The 27062-nt window shown below is 37.5% G+C and overlaps 2 protein-coding genes across 3 annotated transcripts in view; both read left to right on the forward strand.

Annotated features, from left to right (window-relative positions):
• Positions 1-27062, forward strand: part of TEX11 (testis expressed 11) — a 348904-nt gene that overhangs the window by 88183 nt on the left and 233659 nt on the right. For both annotated transcript variants that reach the window (XM_007992000.3, XM_037988900.2), the window contains one exon: positions 1845-1930. In XM_007992000.3, coding sequence (XP_007990191.1) covers positions 1845-1930 — 86 coding nt within the window. The remainder of the gene's footprint in view (positions 1-1844; positions 1931-27062) is intronic.
• Positions 7476-7655, forward strand: LOC119620908 (small integral membrane protein 30-like). The gene has a single exon (XM_037988902.1). It carries the CDS (start codon positions 7476-7478, stop codon positions 7653-7655), a length of 180 nt encoding a protein of 59 aa, XP_037844830.1.

Genomic DNA, 27062 nt, shown 5'->3' on the forward strand with positions numbered 1-27062 from the left:
CGATTGATAATAATCACATCATGGAAAATGGAGTATCCATCCCTTCAGGCATTTGTCCTTTGTGTTACAAACAATCCAACTGAACTACATTAGTTATTTTTAAAAGTATATTATTTATATAATAATAATAATTATTATTATTTTGAGATGGAATCTGTCTTTGTTGCCCAGGCTGGAGTGCAGTGGCGCAATCTCAGCTCACTGCAACCTCCGCCTCCCAGGTTCAAGTGATTCTCCTGCCTCAGCCTCCCAAGTAGCTGGGATTACAGGTGCCCGCCACCACACCCAACTAATTTTTCTATTTTTAGTAGAGAAGGGTTTCACCATGTTGGCCAGGCTGGTCTCAAACGCCTGACCTCAAGTGATCCACCCACCTTGGCCTCCCAAAGTGCTGGGATTTCAGGCTTGAGCCACGGCGCCCAGCTTAAAATTTATAATTAAATTATTATTGACCATAGTCGCTCTGTAGTGCTATCAAGCACTTGGTCTCATTCATTCTTTCTTTTTCTTTTCTTTTCTTTTCTTTTTTTTTTTTTAAGGGACGGAATCTCACCCTGTCGTCCAGGCTGGAGTGCAGTGGCATGATCTCGGCTTACTGCAACCTCCGCCTCCTGGGTTCAAGAGATTCTTCTGCCTCAGCCTCCTGAGTAGCCCGGATTATAGGCACCTGCCACCATGCTCGGCTAATTTTTGTATTTTTAGTAGAGACGGGGTTTCTCCATGTTGACCAGGTTGGTCTTGAACTCCTGGCCTCAAGTGATCCACCTGTCTTGGTCTCTCAAAGTGCTGGGATTACAGGTGTGAGCCACCGTGCCTGGCCTATTCTTTATTTTAGATTCAAGTATATAGTAGGTCTGATGTGCTCAGACATGCATATTGAACTTCTGCTATCTGAATGTACTGTAATTCAAAGGGAAACTTTTTTGAAGCAAGACAGGTCTTTACACATTACTTATTAATAACTTGCTTCAGACCTTGGATTCTTAGTTGAGGATCTACTTCTGTAGTCTTGGGTAAAACTTATAAAGGACTTTTTATGTGGGTATAATCAAATTCTCTAGATAGGTGGTTTCTATAAATAATGAGGGGATATTTGGATAAATTATTAGCATTAAAATTTCTCCTATGCCATTTCCCAGTATTTTGAGAGATGAAAATTATGTAAAACATGGCATTAATGCAGGGACTGAGATGCTGATTCCCAAGGCAACATTCATATACTTGTTCCTAGTTTCATTTCAATGGTAATTTATGTAAAGAAAATGATTGTTGTTGCAAAAGAGTGTCCATGAAACTATTTCTAAATAAGTCTTTTGACTAGATAGTGCTTTGGACACATTTCAGAACTTCAGAATTTTTAAAGTTGTCTCAATTTTGAAAAAAAAATCATTCATTTCCCAACCTCACTCCTCATCAATAGTGATTTTTTGTCTTTGAATATACTCTCTGCTCTAGTGCCTTTAACTGGATCTGGCAACCAAAAGCAGGGTTTTAGCCTGCCCTTTGGCTGGGCAATGATTGGGTTTCTCGTTTCCTGTTACAAAGCATCTTTTAACTTCTATTAGTAATTTATTATAATACTTTTTCATACATAACTAATTCCCCAACCTGAATGTTTTGCAGTTCTTCTTTATACAAATTGAGAGGTTTTGATAAGGAAGCTTATTTTGATGTATAGGACACATTAAGTATGTTTTTGTTTGTTTTTTGAGACGGAGATTTGCTCTGTCTCCTAGGCTGGAGTGCAGTGGCACCGTCATGGCTCACTGCCACCTCGGCCTCCCGAAGTGTGTTGGGATTTAAGGAAATCATGAATCTCATGGATTTTTTTTTTTATATTGCAGACTTCAAGTCTTCATCATCTCTGTTACAACTTTGGAGTAGGAACCCAGAAGAATAATAAATACGAAGAAAGTTCTTTCTGGCTTAGGTAACATAAACAAAAAACTGAATGTAAATTCAGGAATATTATCATAGATGTCAGTTAATATTTACTGTAGAGTACTTTGGCAGTTTAAACCTTCTCTGACTTCAGAAGCCAACATGCTATATTTATTTACTCTTTTAACATGTATTGTTTATTATTTTTACACATTGCCAGTTCATACAAAAATGTGTTCTCCTTCCTTCCTCCCTCCCTCCTCCTTCCTTCCTTCCTTTCTCTTTCTCTTTCTTTCTTTCTTTTCTTTCTTTCTTTCTTTCTTTCTTTCTTTCTTTCTTTCTTTCTTTCTTTCTTTCTTTCTTTCTTTCTTTCTTTCTTTCTTTCTTTCTTTCTTTCTTTTTCTTTCTTTCTTTCTTTCTTTCTTTCTTTTTCTTTCTTTCTTTCTTTCTTTTTCTTTCTCTCTCTTTCTTTCTTTCTTTCCTTTTTTCCTTTCTTTCTTTTTTTCTTCCTTTTTTTTTCAGGGTCTCTCTCTGTCACCTAGGCTGGAGTACAGTGGCATGATCTCTGCTCACTGCAACCTCTGCCTTCTGGGCTCAAGCGATCCTCTGACCTCAGCCTTCCAAGTAGCTGGGACTGCAGGCATGTGCCACCATGCCTGGCTAATTTTTTGTATCTTTGGTAGAGAAGGAGTTTTGCCATGTTGCCCAGGCTGGTCTCAAACTCCTGAGCTCAGGCTATCCACTTGCCTCGTTCTCTCAACGTGCTGGGATTACAGGCATAAGCCACCACACCTGACCAGTGTTCTCTTCTTAATATAAGTGCTTACTCCTCTCTCTCCATTCCTCCTTTATTTCTCTGTCAGGAGTACAGAAAATTTTGTTGTTGCTTTGATACTTATTGTTGTCTGGTAACACCAGAGTATAAGGTGGAGGTGTGATTGGGAGTAGTATTAGCTAAAATCATTAGTCTTAGATGAATTTTGGCATTTTAATATCAGTCAAGTAAGTACGTATTTAACACTGTATGCTGAGTACTACACTAAGATTTGGAGTGTTGTGAGTAATCTGGAAATATCAAGAAAATTATACAAAAATATAGGAACTCTGCAAGAACCCTGTCTTTCACTGAAAACCTAGGCCCAGCACAGATTCTGACACACAGTAGATACTCAATAATTGTTACTTAAATGAATATATGTGAAAAATGTATTTTTGTGGAGATGTCACATAAGGTGCAGTGCTTTGAATATCAGGAGATTATGGAGTAGGCTGGGCACGGTGGCTCACGCCTGTAATCCCAGCACTTTGGGAGGCCAAGGTGGGCAGATCACTTGAGGTCGGGAGTTCAAGACCAGCCTGGCCAACATGGCAAAACCTCGTCTCTACTAAAAATACAAAAATTAGGCAGGTGTGGTGGCACAGGCCTGTAATCCCAGCTACTCGGGAGGCTGAGGCAGGAGAATTGCTTGAATCCGGGAGACGCAGGTTGCAGTGAGCCAAGATTGCACCACTGCACTCCAGCCTGAGCGACAGAGAGACTCCGTCTCAAGAAAAAAAAAATAGATCATGGAGTAAAATATATCCAATCAATTCACTAAATGTTTACCCTTTCTGAGTGTAGGATTAGTTTCTAGTTATTTGGAGATACTCCTATGATTATTTTAACTATAGTCTAACTTTTGTGACTATGATGTTTGTCATTTAACAAAATAAATACAAATCTGGGCACTGAGATTTTAATACTCACAGGCATATCTATCACTAGCAAAATGTTGATGCAAATAACTTATGTAAGAGACTTTTTAGAGCCCAAAGATTGATCAAACTCTATATAAAGAACTCTTCCTAATAGAACAGGCTAGAGTTCTATTCCAGGATTTGACAGTATTTGGGAGTAGAACATTCACAAAGTTTATGGCATCAATGTATCAAAAGACCAGTATGCCAAGAAGGCAGGAATAGGGAGGTCCAAAAAAAAAAGAAAGGATGCTGGTGCCCTGGATGGCTTCTGGAAGCTTAAGACTAGAGGTGAGCTTGGAGTTTATGCCAAGAATGAGGGTGAGTTAGGAGTCATAAAAATAAATGTTCTCCAGGAACAGTAGGCTGAGGCCTGACATGGTTATTTGCACATACGCCATTGGTTGTTGACTTCTTATCTGTTATCATTTTCTAAGGAATCTCATGGAAAGAAAATATGATGATGAGATATTCACATTATAAGCTAGAATATCTTAATGGCTATATTTGTAGGAATACAATCTGACCCACAGTGATATTTTCATAAAAATCTTAAATAAACAACAAATTTATATAGCACCAGTATGAGTCTTTTGTGTTCACATCACTAGAATAATGTTTAAGAAAAGAAGAAAAATTTTAATTTTAGCCCTAGTAATTACATATGATTTTAATCTTTCTGCTTCATTTTTTCTTCCACATCTTTTGGGAATATAAAAATAACCTGGTGAAATATTCACAAATGTCTTTAAAGGAATTATCATATTTTAATGTTTAAAAAGAGGCAAAAATAATTATCAATATTATTAACTGTAGGAATTGTAACACAGTGAATAGTTTTTCTAGTAGTAGACCAACTGTCAGTCAGAATTTGTTGTCATCTAAGGCATTAGTGTTAAATTGTTAAATATTGTGATACTTTATTTAGAATTGTTGTGGGGTTTAAATATGGTAATGCATATATTATAGAGTATTCAGTAACATGCCTGGAAAATAGAAACTGCTTAACAAACGGAAACTGCTGCTGCTATCTTTAGGTGATGTTTGCTATTTATTAGAGATGGACTCTCTTGTGGCCATTCCACCGGTTTATTCTAAAATTTATCACGGTCAGAGCAAGCATGGATTACTTACTAAGTTCCCAGATAAAATGTCGTGAAGACAAACATCTACATCTTTCAATCTCAGGAACAATTAGAAAAAAAATTTTTTTTTTTTTTGTAGAGATGGGGCCTTGCTATATCACCCACGGTGGTCTCAAACTCTGGCCTAAAGTTATCCTCCCACGTTAGCTTCCCAAACTGCTGGAATTACAGGTGTGAGCCACTGCGCCTGACCCTTTGGAATAATTTCTTCTTGCTTTATATCCACGTGTTAAAAAAACTGTTGGCAGCAGTTGCTGATGCAAGCAGAGATGAATAGCTGCTAATTAAGCAACCTTTTCTGTAAATTTTATACCAGAAGGAGGTCATGGAAAATGAGTACACATTCTACAGGCTTAACTCTTTTGAGAACAGTGAATATCTTAGACTAGAGGTTATATATAATTTGGAAGTACCCATTCAGTCTAAAAGTAAAAACTTCATTTTTCACAAATGATAATATATAAAAATGCTGTAGTATATTAGAATTTTGTTGAAATTGAAACCTAGAACAATACTAAATGTAAAGAGTGATAGTGGGTATTTTTTAAAACGCTCATTTATTTCCCTTGATTTTTGTTAACATCTCAGTGCAGGACCTTTCTGCGTTTTTATCACCCTCCTGCCTTTTCTTTTGTTAAGAAAAGTTCATAAATAGCTGCTGCTCTCCTTGCTTTCTGCCACACTCTTTTGATCATGTTCCCTTAGAGATACCACAGTTAAGAGAAAGCTGCTATAATTATGAATGAAATTGAAATTTCTTCAGCTTACTTTACTGTGAATTGTCAACGTATTTGCCTCAATGTATTAAATGACAAATTCTCTTAGACTTTTATAAAATATAATATTTCAGATTTTTGAAATCTGAATGCAAGGTTTGGAAATAATATGTTTAAGAGTTTGTTGTTGTTGTTGTTGTTTGTTTAATAAAATACCATTTTTCCTCCTTCTCCTCCTCTTTTGTAAGTCTTGCAGTATTGAGCTCCTATGTCTGCTCCTGGCAGAAGGCAGGGCTAAGTAGATGAGAAGAGACTGTTGATACAGAAATTTCCCTCACAATCTAGACAACTTGTTAGTGGTCTCCATTGTTCTGGTGGAATTTAAATTGTGTTTAGCTCTTAAAGTCCTGTCTAATGATTAGGACATATATTATGCTGAACTTGGCTTTTCAGAAAAGGTATACAGAACTTCCATTTGAAAATGGAAATACTGTAACAAATTAGTATTCTACAAAGAAGAATCGCATATTAATACAAATAAGTTCAACTCAAAAGGCTTTGGGGTTACATTTATTGACCACAAAGACTTTGCAGATTTTTTCCCCTGGGAGAAAAATGCTCTACTTTCCAAACCTTAGTCATATTCCTAATTCTGGGTGATTTTTTATTTATCTCTAGTAGCTTTATTTCTGTCATTTAACTGTATTCCTTGGCACTGCTGACCTATAGCAATATCAGACATTTCTGCGGCTGATAAACACGTGAGAAGTTTACTGTTTTCCTTTTGCTGTAAGAAGACCTCCTACTACTTTCTTTTCCCCTCAAGCTTCATTGAGATATAATTGACAAATTAAAATGTATATATTTAATAGTGTACACTGTGATGTTTATATATATATATATACACCCTGTGAAATGATTACTACGATAGAGTTAATTATCATATCCATCACCTCACATAGTTACCATTTTTTCCTCACATGCCTTTATAACAGAATTTTATTAGTAATCTGCAAACACACATTGTTCAGATTTCACTGATTGTCTCATAAAATCTTATACAATTTATTTGTCAAGGCCTATGTACTGTGACTGATTAAGGTGTCTCTTATGTCTACTTTAATCCGTAGGTTTTTTCCTTTTTTTCCTTGCAATGTATTTGTTAAAGAAGTCAGGTAGTTTCCTGCATTTTGAATTTTGCTGTTTGTGTCCCTGTTCCTTAACATGTTTATTTTTTCTGTGTTCTCTGTATTTCCTATAAATTAGTAATTAAGATTCTAAAGGCTCTTACCAGTTTTTTGGTAGAAGTTTTTCACAGGTGGTATGGTGTACATCCATCAGGGGTCTTGTATATTAGTTGTTCTGCCTTTTGTGATATTAGCAGCCATCAGTGATCATTGCCTGGATTCTTTATTTCATCAGTGTTTTAAAAATAATAGTATTCTAATTGTGTCATTTTACTTTTCCTTTATGAGCTGGAATACTTCTCTAGAGTACAACTTCCCTTAGCAACTGTTAGATTACTCTGAGGTCCAGTTGTCCAAGTTGCCTTTTTTTGTGTGTGTGTGTGGTGAGAATATTTAATATCTACTCTCAGCAAATTTCAAGTATACAATGCAGTATTATGAACTATAGTTACCAAGCTATACATTAGATCTCCTTGTAAGAAACAAAGAGATAAGAAAGAAAGAAAGAAAGAAAGAAAGAAAGAAAGAAAGAAAGAAAAGAAAGAAAAGAAAGAAAAGAAAAGAAAAGAGAGAGTGTTAATGGAGACAATGCCCCAAAGAAATCAGCAATTTTCAAATGGATAACTCCTTTTAAGACGGAATGACATTCCTGTAATGGCTGTTTCCTGGAAGGCAGTGTCATGTGGAACCCCTTAGCCTCAGCATCCAGAGCTCCAGGAAGGGAACATTTCCAGTCAGATAGAATTATATATATACTATTTCTTTGGAAACTTCAGCCATCAAGATTCAGCCATCAACATTCCACCATCATGACTTCGGTTTCAACACAGTGGCTCTTAGTCCTCATTTTACTGCTTTTGTTGCTGCCTGTTGTCGAAGCAGTAGAAGCCAGAGATGCAATTCCTGTCTTGTTAGGTGTGGTTCTCAGCATTACAGGCATTTGTGCCTGCTTGGGGTTATGTGCACAAAAGAGAAATGGACAGATATGACTTTGAAGGGCATCCCAAATCAAACTTTGCCCTGAAAACCTTTGTACTAGTGAAGCTAAACTTGACCTTTGGTGTTTAAAAGTTTCCAAGAAACAGTAAATAGGGGAGTTCCACATTCTTAGTTGTGTTCCATAAAATGAGAACAAATTGCTATGTATAAGAAAAAATGTTTTCCTTATAATAAATAATGCACTGAAAAATGCAGCCTATAATTTGTATTTGCTGGTTAGAAAGGGGATTCAAGAAGTAAGGTGGCCGACATTTACATAAGTAATATTTCATAGTTTTAGAATTATCTAAGCTGGGCATGGTGGCATGCGCCTGTAGTCCCAGCTACCTGAAAGGCTGAGGTGGGAGGATCACTTGAATCCAGGACGTCGAGGCTGCGGTGAGTCATGGTCACACCACTGCAGTACAGCCTTGGTGACAGAGTAAGATCCTGTCTCCAAAAAAAAAAAAAAAATCACATGAAATAGGAAGAAGGAAGTTCTTGCCCAGAATCCTAAGAAATCACCACTATCCAGTTACAGTCACTGCCTCCAGAATCATTGAGGAGTCCTTTCTCCATATTTTCATTAGACTTTTGTTATTGACCAAGTTAATATTCTATTTAGATGTCAAATAGCCAAACATAGATGCTTTTATCTCTGGAGAAAAAACATTTAGAAAAATGCATTCATTGGGCCGGGCGCGGTGGCTCAAGCCTGTAATCCCAGCACTTTGGGAGGCCGAGACGGGCGGATCACGAGGTCAGGAGATCGAGACCATCCTGGCTAACTCGGTGAAACCCCATCTCTACCAAAAAATACAAAAAAACTAGCCGGGCGAGGTTGCGGGCGCCTGTAGTCCCAGCTACTCGGGAGGCTGAGGCAGGAGAATGGCGTAAACCCGGGAGGCAGAGCTTGCAGTGAGCTGAGATCCGGCCACTGCACTCCACCCTGGGCGACAAAGCAAGACTCCGTCTCAAAAAAAAAAAAAAAAAAAAAGAAAAATGCATTCATTGTATCTCACATTGAAGTGGAGAAAAGAGTTAATGTAAAAAAATCCTTTATTTTTATATTTATCGTTTTAAACTTTTATTTTAGGTTTGGGGTACATGTGAAGGTTTGTTACATAGGTAAACTCATGTCATGGGAGTTTACTGTACAGATTATTTCTTCACCAAGGTATTAAGCCCAGTACCCAATAGTTATATTTTTTACTCCTCTTCCTGCTCCCACCCTCCACCCTCAAGTAGACCCCAGTATCTGTTGTTCTCTTCTTTGTGTTCATGAGTTCGCATCATTTTAGCTCCCACTTACAAGTGAGAACATGTGGTACTTGGTTTGCTTTAAAAAATCACTTTATATTGACATTGAAATGGAGAAAATATTTAATGTTAAAAAACTTTATATTAATTAATTAACATTCCCATGGTGAGAAGTACTATATTAAATATAAACTCATTATGTTGTTTTAAAAAAAGGGACAAAATGATGTTGAAGATGAAACCTGCAGCAGCAGGCTGTACACAACAATTTGTGAGGAAAAAATTAATCGTTCGTGCCCTAATTGAAGAGGAGTGATGATTAATAGTACAAATAATAGCCAACACCATAGACATCTCAATTTGTTCTGCTTATACAAATCTGACTGGAAAACTGAAGTGGAGCAAACTCAATGGGTGCCAAAACCATTGTGCCCAGATCAGTGGCAGATAAGAGCAGAGCTTTCATTGGAAATTTTAAACAAGTGGGATCAAAATCCTGAAGCATTTCTTCAAAGAATTGTAACACGAGACAAACATGGCTTTACCAGTATGATCCCAAAGAGAAATTACAACAAAAGCAATGGCTACCAAGAAGTGGAAGTGGTCTAGTCAAAGCAAAAGCAGCTCTGTCAAGAGTAAAGATCATAGCAACAGTTTTTGGGGATGCTCAAGGCATTTTGCTTGGTGATTTTTCTGGAGGGCCAAAGAATGATAATGCCTGCTTATTACGAGAGTGTTTTCAGAAAGCCAAAATTTTAGGAGGAAAACGCCTGAAAGGCTTCACCAGTGTCCTTCTCCACCACAACAATGTTCCTGCTCATACCTCTCATCAAACAAAAGTAATCTTGTGAATTTCAATGGGAAATTATTAGGCATCCACCTTACAGACATGATTTGGCTCCTTCTGATTTCTTTTTGTTTCCTAATCTTAAAAAAATCCATAAAAGGCACCCATTTTTCCTCAGTTAATGTGAAATGTGAAAAAGATTGCATCGACATGGCTAAATTCCTCAGTTCTTTATGGATGAACTAAATGGCTAGTATCACAAAGGTATCTTAAACTTGATGGAGCTTATGTTGATAAAATTTATATTTTAATCTTTTAATTCAATGTTTCCAAAAGTTTTTTGAAGTCTCATAATATTCTGCAATTCTACAGATTCCACGGGTTGTCTCTTCACTCTGTTAATTGTTTCCTTTGCAGTTGTACATAGTATTTAGTTAGATGTAATTCCATTTGTCTATTTTTGCTTTTGTTGTCTGTACTTTGGGGGTCATATCTAAAGAATCATTTCCCATACAATATCAAGAAGCTTTCCCCCTGTTTTCTTCTAGTAATTTTGCAGTTTCTGGTCTTACATTTAAGTCTGTAATCCGTTTTGAATTGATTTTTTGCATATGATGGGAGATAAGGTTCCAATTTTATTCTTCTGTATGTGAATATCCAACACCATTTATTGGAAAAACTCTCTTTTCCCCATTGTATGTTCTTGGCAACTTGGTTGATCATCAGTTGCCTGTAAATATGTGGATTTTGTTCTAGATATTCTATTCTGTTCCATTGGTCTATATGTCTTTTTAAAATGTCCATACTGTGCTGTTTTGATGACTATTAGATGTCTAGTGTATTTCGAAATCAGGAAATATGATGGCTCCAACTTTTTTCTTTTTGCTCAAGATTGCTTTGGCTTTTTAGGTCTTTTGTGATTCCTTATAAATTTGAGTATTATTTTTTCTACTTCTGTGAAAATGCCGTTGCCATGTTGATAGGGATAGGACTGAATCTGTAGAGTGCTTTAGGTAGTATGGACATTTAAAAATATTAAGTCTTCCAATCTATGAACACACGATATCTGTCCCTTTATTTGTGTTTTCTTCAATTTCTTCAGCGTTTTATAGTTTTCAATGTACAAGTCTTTCACCTCCTTGGTTAAATTTATTCAGAAGTATTTTATTTATTTTTGACACTATTATAAATGGGATTGTTTTCTTAATTTTTGTATATAGTTCATTGCTTGCATATAAAAACTGATTTTTATGTTGATTTTGTTTTGTAACTTTATTGAATTTATTAGTTCTAACAGCTTTTTGGTAGCGTTTTAGGGTTTTCTAATACAAGATTATGTCATCTGCAAACAATTTTACTTCTTCCTTTCAAATTTGAATGCCTTTTTCTCCCCCCTCATCTTGCCTAATTGCTCTGGTACTAAGACTTCTAGTACAATGTTGAATAGAAGTTGTGAGAGTGGGCATCTTTGCTTTGCGTTTTTCCTATGTTAGAGGAAATGTTTTAACCTTTTTACCATCTAGTATGATGTTAGCTGAGGACTTGTTGCATGATTTTTATTATGTTGAGGCATATTCCTTCTATTCCTAATTGGTTGAAATTTTTTTTTATCTTGAAAGGATGAATTTTGTAAAAAAATTTTTTCTGTGTCTATCAAAATGTCCATATGATTTTTATCCTCTATTCTGTTAAAGTGGTGTATCACATGTATTGATTTTTATATGCTGAACCACCCCCACCCTCGTATCTCAGGAATAGATCCTAGTTGATCATGGTGTATGATGATTTTAATGTGCTGTGTAATTTGGTTTGCTAGTATTTTGTTAAGGAATTTTTCATCTGTGTTCATCAGGGATAATTTTTTTGTAGTGTCTTTGTCTGGCTTTGATATCAGGGTAATGCTGACCTCATAGAATGAGTGTGGATAGGTTCTTTCCTCTTCATTTTTAGAGAAGAGTTTGAGAAGGATTGGCATTAATTTTTTCTTAAATATTTGGTAGAATTCACCAGTGAAGTCATTTGGCCCTGTGTTTTCCTTGGTTGTGAGATTTTTGATTACTGATTCAATCTCCTTATCACTATTTTATGTTTCTGTGTTTGTTAACTTAAGGCCTCCAGCTATATCCACGTTGCTGCATAGGACATGATTTCATTCTTTTTTTATGGCTACATAGTATTTCATGGTGTATATGTACCATATTTTCTTTATGCATTCCGCCACTGATGGGCACCGAGGTTGGTTCCATGTCTTTACTATTGTGAATAGTGCTGCAATGAACATACAGGTGCATGTGTCCTTTTGATACAACGATTTGTTTTCTTTTGGCTATATCCCCAGTAATGAAATTGTGGGATCAAATAGTAGTTCTGTTTTAAGTTCTTTGAGAAATCTCCAAACTGCTTTCCACAGTGGCTGAACTAATTTACATCCCCACCAACAGTGTAAAAGAATTCCCTTTTCTCTGCAGCCCAGCCAACACCTGTTATTCTTTGACTTTTTAATAAAAGCCACTTTGACTGGTGTGAGATGGTATCTCATTGTGGTTTTGATTTGCATTTCTCTGATGATTAGTGATGTTGAGCATTTTTTCACATGTTTGTTGACGACTTGTATGTCTTCTTTTGAGAATTGTCTGTTCAAGTCTTTTTAACCCCCACTTTTTAATGGGGTTATATTTTGCTTGTTGAATTATTTAAATTCCTTAAAGATTCTGGGTATTAGACCTTTGTTGGATGCATAGCTTGCAAGTATTTTCTCCCATTCTGTAGGTTGTCTGTTTACTTACTTTGTTGATAGTTTCTTTTGCTGTGCAGCAGTTTGTCAATTTTTGGTTTTGTTGCAATTGCTTTTGCTGTGGACTTAGTCATAAATTATTTTCCAAGGCTGATGCCACAAGGTAGTCTTCTTTGGCTTAAATCTGCCTGGTGTTCTATAATCTGTTGCTTGAATATTGATATCTCTCTAGGTTTGGGAAGTTCTCTGTTATTATTCCTTTGAATAAACTATCTACCACTATACCTTTCTCTGCCTCCTCTTATATTTGCCCTTTATGAGGCTATTTTCTAGATCTTGTAGGAGTGCTTCATTCTTTTTTCTTTTGTCTCCTCTGACTTGTATTTTCAATAGCCTGTCTTCAAGGTCACTACTTATTTCATCTACTTGTTCAGTTGTGCTATTAAGATACTCTGATATCAGTATATCAATTGCATTTTTCTATTCCAGAATTTCTGCTTGATTCTTTGTAATTATTTCAATCACTTTGTTAGATATATCTGATAGGAGTCTGAATTCCTTCTCTGTGTTATCTTGAATTATTCTGAGTTTCCTCAAAACGGCTAATTTGAATTCTCTGCCTGAAAGGTCACATATCTCTGTCACTCTGGGATTGTTCCCTGGTGCCTTACTTAGTTCATTTGGTAAGAGCGTATTTTCCTGGATGATCTTGAGGCTTGTGGATGTTTGTTGGTGTCTGGGCAGTGAAGAGTTAGGTGTTTACTGTAGTCTTCATAGTCTGGGCTTATTTGTACCCATCATTATTGGGAAAGCTTTCTAATATTCGAAGGCATTTGCATGTTGTGTGCTAAGTTTTTGGTCACAGCAGCCGTATCTGCCTTAGGAGGCACCTCAAGCCCAGTAACACTGTGACTCTTGCAGAGTTTTAGAGGTCTCATCTTGGTGGTGTTGGATGGGGCCCAGAAAAATTCTCTGGATTACCAAGCAGAGACTCTTTGTTCTCTTCCCTTGCTTTCTCTCTAGGAAATGGAGTCTGTCTTTCTGTATTGAGCTGTCTGGAGCTAGGGGAGGAGTGATACAAGCACCCCTGTGGCCACTACCCCTGGGACTGTGCTGTGTCTGACCTGAAGCCAGCATAGCACTGGGTCTCACCCAAGGCCTGCTGTAATCTGCTACCTGGATACCACCTATGTTTGCTTAATGAACGAGGGCTCTACAATAGCAGGTGAGGTGATGAAGCTTGCCAGGCTTGTGTCCTTCAATTCAGGGAAGCAAGTTCCCCCTGGCTCCTGGCAGGTGCAGAGATGTTGGCCAGGAACAAGGGCCTGGAGTCAGAATCCTTAGGAAGCTACCTGGTGCTCCTTTTTACTGTGGTTGAGCTGGTACCCAAGCCACAAGACAAAGTTTTTTCCTACTCTTCCCTCCTCTTTCCACAAGCAGAGGAGTATCTTCCTATGGCCACCACTGTCACAGGCCCATGGGGAGTACTGCCAGGCTCCACTGATGTTCACTGAAGGCCTAAGGGCTCTTCAGTCAGTTTACAGCGAATGATGCTGGGTCTGGGACTCATCTTGCAAGGCAGTGCACTTCTCTCTGGTCCAGGATAGGTCCAGAAATGCCATCCTAGAGTCAAGGTCTGGAATTGGGGACCCAAGAGACTGCTTGGTGCTCTACCCTACTGTAGCTCACCTGGTACCTAAGCTGCAAGATAAAGTCCCCTTTCATCTCCCTTTTTCTTTTGTCAAGCAGAAGGACACTCTCCACATAGCCACCATAGCTGGGAATGTGTTGGTTCACACCTGAAGCCAGCATGTTTCAGATTCTCACCCAAAGCCCACCTATGGTATGCACTACCTATCACTGCTGATTATTCAAAATCTGTTGGCTTTCTAGCCAATGGGTGATGAATCCTTTCAGGATCTGGTCTTTCCTTTCAAGGCAGCAGATTCCCTTCTGGCCCTGGGTGTGTCTAAAAATGTCATCCAGTAGCTAGGGCCTGGAATGGGTGTCTCATGACTCTTCCTGGTGTCCTATCCTACCATGGCTGAGCTGTTATCCAAATTGCAAGACCAAGCCCTCTTTACTCTTCCCTTTCCTCTCCTCCAGCAGAAGGAAGGGGGTCTCTTGGAGCTGCAAGTTGTGCTGCCTGGGCTTGGGGGAGGGGCAGGGTAGGCACTCCCTTGGCCACCCAGACTGGTGTCTCACATGCCCCCTAAGTTTATTGGCTCCAAACCCATAAGGACTTGCCTCGTGGCCTAGACTGCCTTTCAGGTTTGCTCTTGCTTCTCTAGTTATTTTAATTGTGATGTTAGGGTGTCAATTTTAGATCTCTCCTGCTTCCTCTTGTGGGCATTTAGTGCTATAAATTTCCCTCTACACACTGCTTTAAATGTGTCCCAGAGATTCTGGTACATTGTGTCTTTGTTCTCATTGGTTTCAAAGAACATCTTTATTTCTGCCTTCATTTTGTTATGTACCCAGTAGTCATTCAGGAGCAGGTTGTTCAGTTTTCATGTAGTTGTGTGTTTTGAGTGAGTTTCTTAATCCTGAGTTCTAATTTGGTTGCACTGTGTTCTGAGAGACTGTTGTGATTTCTTTTCTTTTGCTTTTGCTGAGGAGTGTTTTACTTCCAATTATATGGTCAATTTTAGAATAAGTGTGATGTGGTGCTGAGAAGAATGTATATTCTGTTGATTTGGGGTGGAGAGCTCTGTAGACGTCTATTAGGTCCGATTGGTCCAGAGCTGAGTTCAAGTCCTAGATATCCTTGTTAACCTTCTGTGTCATTGATCTGTCTAATATTGACGGTGGGGTGTTAAAGTTTCCCATTATTATTGTGTGGGAGTCTAAGTCTCTTTGTAGGTCTCTAAGGACTTGCTTATGAATCTGGGTGCTCCTGTATTGGTTGCATATATATTTAGGATAATTAGCTCTTCTTGTTGAATTGATCCCCTTACCATTATGTAATGGCCTTGTCTCTTTTGATCTTTATTGGTTTAAAGTGTGTTTTATCAGAGACTAGGATTGCAAACACTGCTTTTTTTGCTTTCCATTTGCTTGGTAGATCTTCCTCTATTTTTAAATTTTGAGCCTATGTGTGTTTCTGCACGTAAGATGGGTCTCCTGAATACAGCACACTGATGGGTCTTGACTCTTTATCCAATTTGCCAGTCTGTGTCTTTTAATTGGGGCATTTAGCCCATTTACATTTAAGGTTAATATTGTTATGTGTGAATTTGATCTTGTCATTATGATGTTAGCTGGTTATTTTGCCCGTTAATTGATGTAGTTTCTTCCTAGCATTGATGGTCTTTACAATTTGGCAGGTTTTTGCAGTGGCTGGTACCGGTTGTTCCTTTCCATGTTTAGTGCTTCCTTTAGGAGCTCTTGTAAGGCAGGCCTGGTGGTGACAAAATGTCTCAGCATTTGCTTGTCTGTAAAGGATTTTATTTCTCCTTCACTTATGAAGCTTAGTTTGGCTGGATATGAAATTCTGGGTTGAAAATTCTTTTCTTAAGAATGTTGAATATTGGCTGCCACTCTCTTCTGGTTTATAGGGTTTCTGCTGAGAGATCCGCTGTTAGTCTGATGGGCTTCCCTTTGTGGGGGAGCCAGGCACGGGAGGGAATTTCCTGGTCTGCCAATTGTGAAGACTGTGGGAAAGGCACAGTATTTGGGCAGCAGTGTACCGTTCCTCCAGGTACAGACTGTCACAGCTTCCCTTGGCTAGGAAAGGGAATTCCTCACGCCCCTTGTGCTTCCCTAGTGAGGCAATGCCCCGTCCTGCTTTGGTTCTCCCTCTGTGGGCTGCACCCACTATCCAACCAGTCCCAATGAGATGAGCCAGGTACTTCAGTTGGAAGTGCAGAAATCACCCATCTTCTGCATCAGTCAACCTGGGAGCTGCAGAGCAGAGCTCTTCCTATTCGGCCATCTTGGAATGGAAAACCCGGTATTCATTATTTTATAAATGTTTTTCGTGTCTTGTCTTTTGTGTGTGTGTGTGTGTGTGTGTGTGTGTGTGTGTGTGAGATGGAGTCTTGCTCTGTCACCCAGGCTGGAGTGCAGTGGAATGATCTTGGCTCACTGCAATCTTTGCCTCCCAGGTTCAAGTGATGCTCCTGCCTCAGCCTCCCAAGTAGCTGGGATTATAGGCATGTGTCACCATGCCTGGCTAGTTTTTGTATTTTTAGTAGAGATAGGCTTTTGCCATGTTGGCCAGGCTGGTTGCTGGTCTCAAATTCCTGACCTCAGGTCATCTGCCTGCCTTGGCCTTTCAAAGTGCTGGGATTACAGGCATGAGTCACCGTGCCTGACCAAATATTTTTAATATGTGTCTTATAATTAGTTTTTTAAAAAAATGTTTTAGAAATTCAGCAGTGAAACCATCAGGTCCTTGGCTTTTCTTTGAATGAGACATTTTATTACTGGATTTAATTTTTAATCATTATTTGTTCAGATTTTCTGTTTCTTCATGAGTCAATCTTGATATGTTTATATATCTAGGAATTTATCCATTTCTTCTAGGTTATCTAGTTTGTTGATGTATAATTGTTCATAGTAGTCTCTTACAATTCTTTATTCTTGATATCAGTTGTAATGTCTCCTCTCTCATTTCTGATTTTATTTGATTACTCTCTATTTCTTAGTTTAGCTAAATGCTTGTCAATTTTATCCTTTTAGAAAACCAACTTTTAATTTCATTGATCTTTTGTATTTTTTTGGCCTCTATTTTATTTGTTTCTGCTCTGATCTTTATTTTTTTTCTATCTGTTAACTTTGGGCTTTGTTCTTATTCTAGTTCCTTGAGGAGCAACGTTGCTTATTTGAGATATGTCTTTTTTGATGTAGGCATTTATTGCTGTAAACTTTTTTTTTTTTTTTTTTTTTTTTTTGGTTTGAGACAGGGTCTTTCTCTGTTGCCCAGGCTGGAGTGCAGTGGCATGATCTTGGCTCACTGCAGCCTTTGCCTCTTGGGTTCAAGCAATTCTCCTCCCTCAGCCTCCTGAGTAGCTGGGATTACAGGTGCCCGCCACCACTCCTGGCTAATTTTTGTATTTTTAGTAGGGATGGAGTTTCACCATCTTGGCCAGGTTGGTCTTGAACTCCTGACCTTGTGATCCACCCACCTCGACCTCCCAAAGTGCTGGGATTACAGGCATGAGCCACTATGCCCAGCTTCCTATTAGTTTTGGTATGGATTTTTATTTTCATTTGTCTCAAGATACTTAAAAATATTTTTTTAATTTTTAAAATTTGTACATATATATACATACACACACACACACACACACACACACATATGTATATATATTTGTAGTGACAGGTTCTTGCCATGTTTCCTAGTCTGATCTCAAGAAAACCTCCTGCCTGGGCCTCCCAAAATGATGAGATTGCAGGCATGAACCACCTCTAGATGCTTTTAAATTTCCCTTTTAATTTATTCATTGACCTATTGATTGTTCATGAGCTTGATGTTTAATTTCCATGTATTTATGATTTTTCCAAAATTCTTCCTGTTATTGATTGCTAGTTTCATACCATTTTGGTCAGAAAAGATACTTGATATGATTTTAGTGTTTTAAAAATTTGCTAAGGCTTGTTTTATGCCCTATCATATGCTCTATCCTGGAGAATGTTGTGTGTGTACTTGAGAAGAATGTGCATTCTACTCCCGTTGGATGGAATGCTATATATATTTCTGTTGGGTTCATTTGGCCTATAGTGTGGTTTAATTGCATTTCTTCATTATTGTCCTAGACCATTTAGGCCAACCAGTTATATATACTGTAACAAAATACTATAAACTATGTAGCATGTAAACAACAGATATTTATTGTTTACAGTTCTGGAGAATGGAAAGTTGAAGATATAGGTACTGTCAGATTTGGTGTCTGATGAGGGCCCATGTCCTAGATAGGTGTCTTTTCACAGTAATCCCAAATGGCCAAAAAGTATAGGGGTTTCTCTTGAGCCTCTTCTATGAAGGCACTAATTCCATTCGTGAGGGCTCCACACCCATGACTTAATTAGCTCTCAAAAGCCCCACCTTCTGGCCAGGTGTGGTGGTGCACACCTGTAATCCCAGTACTTTTGGGAGGCTGAAGCTGGAGGATTGCTTGAGCCCAGGAGTTTGAGACCAGCCTAGGCATCGTAGCAAGACCCTATCTCTACCAGAAAAAAAAAAAAAAAAACAGCAACAACAAAAAACATAGCCTGGTCTGGTAGCCTGCATCTGTAGTTCCAGCTCCTTGGGAGGCTGAGATGGGAGGATTGCTTGCATCTGGGAGGTTGAAGCTGCAGTGAACTATGATAGTGCCAGTGTACTCCAGCTTGGATAACAGAGTGAGGCCCTGTTTTTGTTTGTTTGTTTGTTTTTTAAAGCCCCACTTTTCTAATACTATCATCTTTGTGGTTAGGATTTCAACATAGGAATTGTGGGGGAACACAAATATTCAGACCTTTAGTACTTACTGATTTTCTTTTTCATAGATCTATTCTGTTTACAAAGTGGGGTACTGAAGTCTCCTACTATTGTTGTATTGCTGTTTATTTCTCACTTCAGTCATGTTACTATTTGGTTTATATTTTAGGTGATGTTAAGTAGATATATATTTACAACTGTTATATCCTCTTGATGCATTGACTCCTTTATCATTATATAATGCCCTTCTTTGTCTCTGGTGACAGTTTTTGACATAAAGTCTATTTTTTTCTGATATAAGTATACCCAATCGTGCTCTCTTTGGTTACTATTTTTACATCCCTTCAGTTTCAGCCTATGTGTGTCCTTAAAGCTAAAGTGAGTATCTTGTAGAAAGGAAATAGATTTGTTGTTTTATCCATTCAGCCAGTTTGTGTCTTTTGGTTGGAGAAATTAATCCATTACAGTTAAATTAATTATTGATAAGTAAGGACTTAACTATTGTTGTTTTATTAGTTGTTTCCTGAATGTTTTATAGTTTTCTTTGCTCTTCCCTTCTTGCTGTCTTCTTTGTGACTTGATTTTTTTTTATAGTGGTATGGTTTGATTCCTTCTTCTTTATTTTTTGTGTATCAGCTATAATATTTTGCCTGTGGTTGCCATGACAGTTATGTAAAACATCTTATACTAGTTTATTTATTTATTTTTATTTATTATTGTTGTTATTTTTTGAGATGGAGTTTCGCTCTTGTTGCCAAGACTGGAGTGCAATGGCGCGATCTCAGTTCACCGCAACATCCACCTCCCGGGTTCAAGCAATTCTCCTGCCTCAGCCTCCTGAGTAGCTGGGATTACAGGCTTGCACCACCATGCCCAGCTAATTTTGTATTTTTATTAGAGACGGGGACTTCTCCATGTTGGTCAGGCTGGTCTCGAACTCCTGACCTCAGGTGGTCTGCCCGCCTTGGCCTCCCAAAGTGCTGGGATTACAGGCATGAGCCACTGCGCCTGGCCACCAGTTTATTTTAAGCTGATAAAAACTTAATTCTGATCACATAAAAGTTCTGCATTTTATTCCTTCCGCGCTACATTTTGTTTTTTGATGTCACAGTTTACATCATACTATATTTTGTATTAATGAACAAGTTAATGTAACTGTAGTTATTTTAAATACTTTTTTCTTTGAATTTTAAACAAATTGAACATAAGCTGGGCATGGTGGCTCCTGGCTGTAATCCCAGCACTTTGGGAGACTGAGGTAGGTAGAATGCCTCAGCCCAGGAGTTCAAGACCAGCCTGGGCAACATGGCAAAACCTCCTTTCTACAAAATAAATAAATAAATAAATAAATAAATAAAAGAATATAACATTTTACATGTGTATGAGGTCCATGTATGTGTTTGTTACATACATAGAATGTGTAATGCTAAAGTCAGGATATTTGGGGTATCCATCACCTTGAGTATTTATCATTTCTGTATGTGGGAAACATTTCAAGTCTTCTAGCTATCTGAGATTGTTGCCCAACTCTGCTATTGAACATTAGAACTTATTCCTTCCAACTATATATTTGTAACCATTAACCAGCCTCCCCTTATCTCTCCTCTCCCACCCACACACCTTTCCCAGATTCTGGTATTATCATTCTATTTTCTACCTCCATGAGATCAACATTTTTAGCTCCCGCATATGAGTGAGAACATATGATATTTGTCTTTCTACGCCTGGCTTCACTTAACATAATGACCTCCAGTTCCATCCATGTTATTGCAAATGATTGTATCTCATTCTTCTTCTTCTTCTTCTTTTTTTTTTTTTTTTCCAAGACAAGGTCTCACTCTGGTTGCTCAGGCTGGAGTACAGTGATGTAATCTTGGCTCACTGCAGCCTCGACTTCCCGGGCTCAGGTAATTCTCCCATCTCAGCCTCCCGAGTAGCTGGGACCACAGGCGTGCACCACCATGCCTGGCTAAATTTTTCTATTTTTAGTAGAGACAGCGTTTCACCATGTTGCCCAGGTTGGTCTCGAACTCCTGGACACAAACAATCCACCCACCTCAGCCTCCCAAAGTGCTAGGATTACAGGCATGGATCTTATTCTTTTTATGGCTGAAAAATACGAAAAGGATATTGCTGCATATCGAGCTAAAGGAAAGCCTGATGCAGCAAAATAGGGAGTTGTCAAGGCTGAAAAAAGCAAGAAAAAGAAGGAAGAGGAGGAAGATGAGGAAGATGAAGAGGATGAGGAGGAGGAGGAAGATGAAGATGAAGAAGAAGATGATGATGATGAATAAGTTGGTTCTAGCGCAGTTTTTTTTCTTGTCTATAAAGCATTTAACCCTCCTGTGCACAACTCACTCCTTTTAAAGAAAAAAATTGAAATGTAAGGCTGTGTAAGATTTGTTTTTAAACTGTACCGTGTCTTTTTTTGTATAGTTAACATACTACCGAATGTGTCTTTAGATAGTCCTGTCCTGGTGGTATTTTCAATAGCCACTAACCTTGCCTGGTACAGTATGGGGGTTGTAAATTGGCATGGAAATTTAAAGCAGGTTCTTGTTGGTACACAGCACAAATTAGTTATATATGGGGATGGTAGATTTTTCATCTTCAGTTGTCTCTGATGCAGCTTATATGAAATAATTGTTGTTCTGTTAACTGAATACCACTTTGTAATTGCCAAAAAAAAAAAAAGTTGCAGCTGTTTTGACATTCTGAATGCTTCTAAGTAAACACAATTTTTTTTTATTAAAAAAAAAAATGCATTTGGAAGATTTAAGGAGTTTTTTTTTTAAAGTTTGTTTTCAAAATAGATTGCAGTTAAAAAAGATTAATAGACTGAAGTAAAGCCAAAGAGTATACACAGGAAAATTTGTAATTGGTGATCTCCTGTTATATTAGAGACAATGAGATAAATTGGTAAAATAACAGAAGACATTTGAATTGGATAGCATCCAAGAGAGCTGGATAAAACCCTGAAGATGTTCTGTAAAAAATAATATAACATTTGCCATAATAAATGAGATTTAATGACATTACTTCTTTGACTTACAGGTCAGAGACTAGGTCCTTATGCTTATAAATTCTTGAAGAAGAGAGTTCTTTGTAGGTTAACAAAGATGAGAGTATTTCTCAATGCAGAGAAAGGGAGCTCTGTGCTGCTTTTCTCCCAATAGGGATACAAACAGATCATAGTTTTTTCATCATCCTTCTTTTATGGTTACAGTTTATATTATCTGTTTTTTTTTAAAAAAAAGACCATAAATTTATTGTTGCTAGATTTGGGGGATGTTAATAAACGATTGTGTAGGCAGCATGTTAGGGAGGAGTAAATTTTTGAGATCCTTTTCCAGCACCATTTAAAATTCTCTAAATACTAATCTGAAACCTGTCTCTGTTGGTAAGTAATGTAGGTTGCTTTCTGTTGGTCAGGGATAGTTTTTTTTTCTTGATGGAGTATCTCTGAGTTCGGAGGGAACTGTGTCTCTTTTCTGCCTGTATAAAACTTATTGTATACCTCTTTGAATTAAAAGAAAAACCCAGCAAAAAATATACTGTTGCTTTCTAAATTCATAGTGCTTAGGTTTAGTAAACCTAGATTATGTAATTTCTATACTGCATTTAAAAGAACTATTATATTTACCCTAAGGATAGCATTTAAATAGGGGATATGCTTATCTATTATTGTTTTGCCTTTACTATATTTAGGTAGGAATATATATCACCAGAGGTCTTATATTGAGAAATAAAGGAAATAAAGAAATTTAAGTGTGTTTACATGCACAAATATTGATGTTCCATCACACAAGACCAAAGGAAATTTGTACCAGTTTTAATGTACTTAATGTTCATTCCTTTATTTTCCCTTCTCTTGTCAGCCTAAGGCCCTGAGAATCTGACATTATTAGGCAATGTGATCTAAGGGAAGGTCTCAGAGCTGGCAGAAAATTTGTTAAAGATAAACTGTGACCTTGAATCACTCAGTTAACTACTATGTACCACAATATCCTCACCTGAAAAATAGGTGCAATACTATGCGTGTCACAGGCGTGGAATGAGGATAACAGAAGAAATATAGTAGCTATTTGAAAAGCTAAGGGTGATAGCTTTACATATACGGTGATAAAATTATTAACAAAATCAGCATATACAAGGTTTATTTTTAATGGAAATCAAGGTATTAGCACCATCTAGTGGAAATATAATGAATTGTATAATGGCAATTTCAATACAGAAAATAATTTAATATAGATAACTCTTTAGAGCTGGAAGAAATCTTACAGATCACCTAATTAGTAATTTAGAGATTATGTTCTGTGGTGTCCTTAGATTCTACCAGAAGAGCCTCAGGACCTCCTTTAAGAGAAAGAAGAGTCTTTTCCACAATTCTCTAAGATTCTCATGTTGCTTCAAATAGAGAAGTTAGGCTTTAATCAGTTTTTTATATAATATGTCCTTGTAAGATTTTGTTTGAAAAAATGATTCTCCTTCTTAGAAAAAGTTTGAAAATGTCTGGTTTAGATTAACTCATCTTTGTACAGATAAGGACATATAAATTTAGAGAGCTTGAGACTTGTTTGAGGGTACATAGTTGGAACAATAGATCTCTAGTCTTTTAGGAATAGTTTTTCTCTAAAGGTCAGTAGTGATGTCCTGTCTTTTATTCCTGATTGTAGTAATTTGAGCCTTCTCTCTTCTTTTCTTGGTCAATGTTGCTAAAGGCGCCCATTTTTTGATATATTGAAAGCATAAACTTTTGGCTTTGTTGATTTTACTCTATTATTTTTTAGTGATCGATTTCATTTATTTCCACTGTAATCTTTATAATTTTCCCCCTCTGTGCTTGATTTATGCTTAGTTTGCTCTTCCTTTTCCCTTTTCCTAAGGTGAAAGGTTAGCGTATTGATTTGAGATCTTTTAAAAATTATTGATGTTTATAGCTATAAATTTTCCTTTGACTGTTGCCTTAGATGTACCTCCTAAATTTTGGTGTGTGCGTTTTCCTTTTTATTCATCTCAAGATATTTTCTAATTCTCCTTGTAATTTTTTCTTTGACCCATTTGGTTATGTAGATGTGTGTTGTTAAATTTTCACATTTGGTAATTTCCTCATTTCTTTTTTGTTCTTGATTTCTAATTTAATTCAATGTAGACAAGGAACTACTATGGCCTTTTATGGCCTAGGATGTGTTCTATTCTGAAGAATGTTCTATGTGTAATTAAGAATTTATAGTCTGCTATTATTGGCTGGAGTGTTGATATGGTTTGGCTCTGTGTCTCCACCCAACTCTCATCTCAAATTGTAATCCCCGTATGTCAAGAGAGAGACCTGGTGGGAGGTGATTGGATCATGGGGCCGGTTTCCTCCATTATGTTCTCATGATAGTGAGTTCGTTCTCATGAGATCTGATGGTTTTATCAGGGGCTCTTCCCCCTTTGCCCTCTCTCTCTCGCCTGCTGCCATGTAACATGTGCCTGCTTCTATTTCTGCCATGAATGTAAGTTTCCCGAGGCCTCCCCAGTCATGTGGAACTGAGAGTCAGTTAAACCTCTTTTCTTTATAAATTACCCTGTCTCAGACAGTTCTTTATGGCAGTGTAAAAATGGACTAATTCGAGTACGCTACCAATGTCTATTAGGTCTAGCAGGTTTATAGTGTTCTTCGAGTCTTATACATACTTTTTGATGTTCTGTCTAGTTGTTCTATCTATTATTATTATTTTGGCCAGATATTTTATTTATTTTAAATTTTGTGGGTACATATTAGGTATACGTATTTATGGGATACATGAGATGTTTCAATTCAGGCATGCAATGTGAAATAATCACATCATGGAAAATGGGCTATCTATGCCTTCAAGCATTTATCCTTTGTGTTACAAACAATCCAATTATACTATTTTAGTTATTTTAAAATGCTCGATTAAGTTCTTATTGACTATACTCACCCTGTTGTGCTATCAAATAGTAGACTTTATTCCTTCTTTTTAATTATTTTTTATAACCATTAATCATCCTCACCTCCCTTCACCAAACCACCCCCCAAACCCTTTCCAGCCTTTGGTAACCATCCTTCTACTCTCTGTGTCCATGTGTTCAATTGTTTCCATTTTTAGGTCCCACAGATAAGTGAGAACATGTGATGTTGGTCTTTCTGTGCCTGGCTTATTTCACTTAACATAATGATCTCCAGATTCATTTACGTTGTTGCAAATGACAGAATCTCATTCTTTTTTATGGCTAAATAAGACTCCACTGTATAAATGTACCACATTTCTTTATCCATTCATCTATCTATGGATACTTAGGTTGTTTCCAAATCTTGGCTATTGTGAGCAGTGCTGCAATAAACATAGGAGTGCAGATATCTCTTCAATATACTGATTTCCTTTCTAATTTTTATTATAATTTAAGTTCTAGGGTACATGTGCACAATGTGCAAGTTTGTTACATATGTATACATGTGCCATGTTGGTGTGCTGCACCCATTAACTCGTCATTTACATTAGATATATCTCCTAATGCTATCCCTCCCCCAGCCCCCCACCCCACGACAGGCCCTGGTGTGTGATGTTCCCCTTCCTGTGTCCAAGTGTTCTCATTGCTCAATTCTCACCTATGAGTGAGAACATGTGGTATTTGGTTTTCTGTCCTTGTGATAGTTTGCTGAGAATGATGGTTTTCAGCTGCATCCATGTCCTTACAAAGGACACAAACTCATCCTTTTTTATGGCTGCATAGTATTCCATGGTGTATATGTGCCACATTTTCTTAATCCAGTCTGTCATTGATGGACACTTGGGTTGGTTCCAAGTCTTTGCTATTGTGAATAGTGCCACAATAAACATACATGTGCATGTGTCTTTATAGCAGCAAGATTTATAATCCTTTGGGTATATACCCAGTAATGGGATGGCTGGGTCAAATGGTATTTCTAGTTCTAGATCCTTGAGGAATCGCCATACTGTTTTCCATAATGGTTGAACTAGTTTACAACCCCACCAACAGTGTAGAAGTGTTCCTATTTCTCCACATCCTCTCCAGCACCTGTCATTTCCTGACTTTTTAATGATCACCATTCTAACTGGTGTAAGATGGTATCTCACTGTGGTTTTGATTTGCATTTCTCTGATGGCCAGTGATGGTGAGCATTTCTTCATGTGTCTGTTGGCTGCATAAATGTCTTCGTTTGAGAAGTGTCTGTTCATATCCTTTGCCCACTTTTTGATGGGGTTGTTTGTTTTTTTCTTGTAAATTTGTTTGAGTTCTTTGTAGATTCTGGATATTAGCCCTTTGTCAGATGAGTAGATTGTAAAAATTTTCTCCCATTCTGTAGGTTGCCTGTTTACTGTGATGGTAGTTTCTTTTGCTGTGCAGAAGCTCTTTAGTTCAATTGGATCCCATTTGTCAATTTTGGCTTTTGTTGCCATTGTTTTTGGTGTTTTAGACATGAAGCCCTTGCCCATGCCTATGTCCTGAATGGTATTGCCTAGGTTTTCTTCTAGGGTTTTTATGGTTTTAGGTGTAACATTTAAGTCTTTAATCCATCTTGAATTAATTTTTGTATAAGGTGTAAGGAAGGGATCCAATTTCAGCTTTCTACATATGGTTAGCCAGTTTTCCCAGCACCATTTATTAAATAGGGAATCCTTTCTCCATTTCTTGCTTTTGTCAGGTTTGTCAAAGATCAGATGGTTGTGGATGTGTGGTATTATTTCTGAGTCCTCTGTTCTGTTCCATTGGTCTGTATATCTGCTTTGGTACCAGTACCATGCTGTTTTGGTTACTGTAGCCTTGTGGTATAGTTTGAAGTCAGGTAGCTTCCAGCTTTGTTCTTTTGGCTTAAGATTGTCTTGGCAATGCGGGCTCTTTTTTTGTTCCATATGAACTTTAAAGTAGTTTTTTCCAATTCTGTGAAGAAAGTTATTGGTAGCTTGATGGGGATGGCAATGAATCTATAAATTACCTTGGGCAGTATGGCCATTTTCGTGATATCGATTATTCCTATCCATGAGCATGGAATGTTCTTCCATTTGTTTGTGTCCTCTTTTATTTCGTTGAGCAGTGATTTGTAGTTCTCCTTGAAGAGGTCCTTCACATCCCTTGTAATTCGGATTCCCAGGTATTTTATTCTCTTTGAAGCAATTGTGAATGGGAGTTCACTCATGATTTGACTCTCTGTTGGTCTGTTATTGGTGTATAAGTATGCTTGT

This window comes from Chlorocebus sabaeus, chromosome X, assembly GCF_047675955.1.
Source record: "Chlorocebus sabaeus isolate Y175 chromosome X, mChlSab1.0.hap1, whole genome shotgun sequence".
Taxonomy (NCBI): Eukaryota; Metazoa; Chordata; class Mammalia; order Primates; family Cercopithecidae; genus Chlorocebus; species Chlorocebus sabaeus.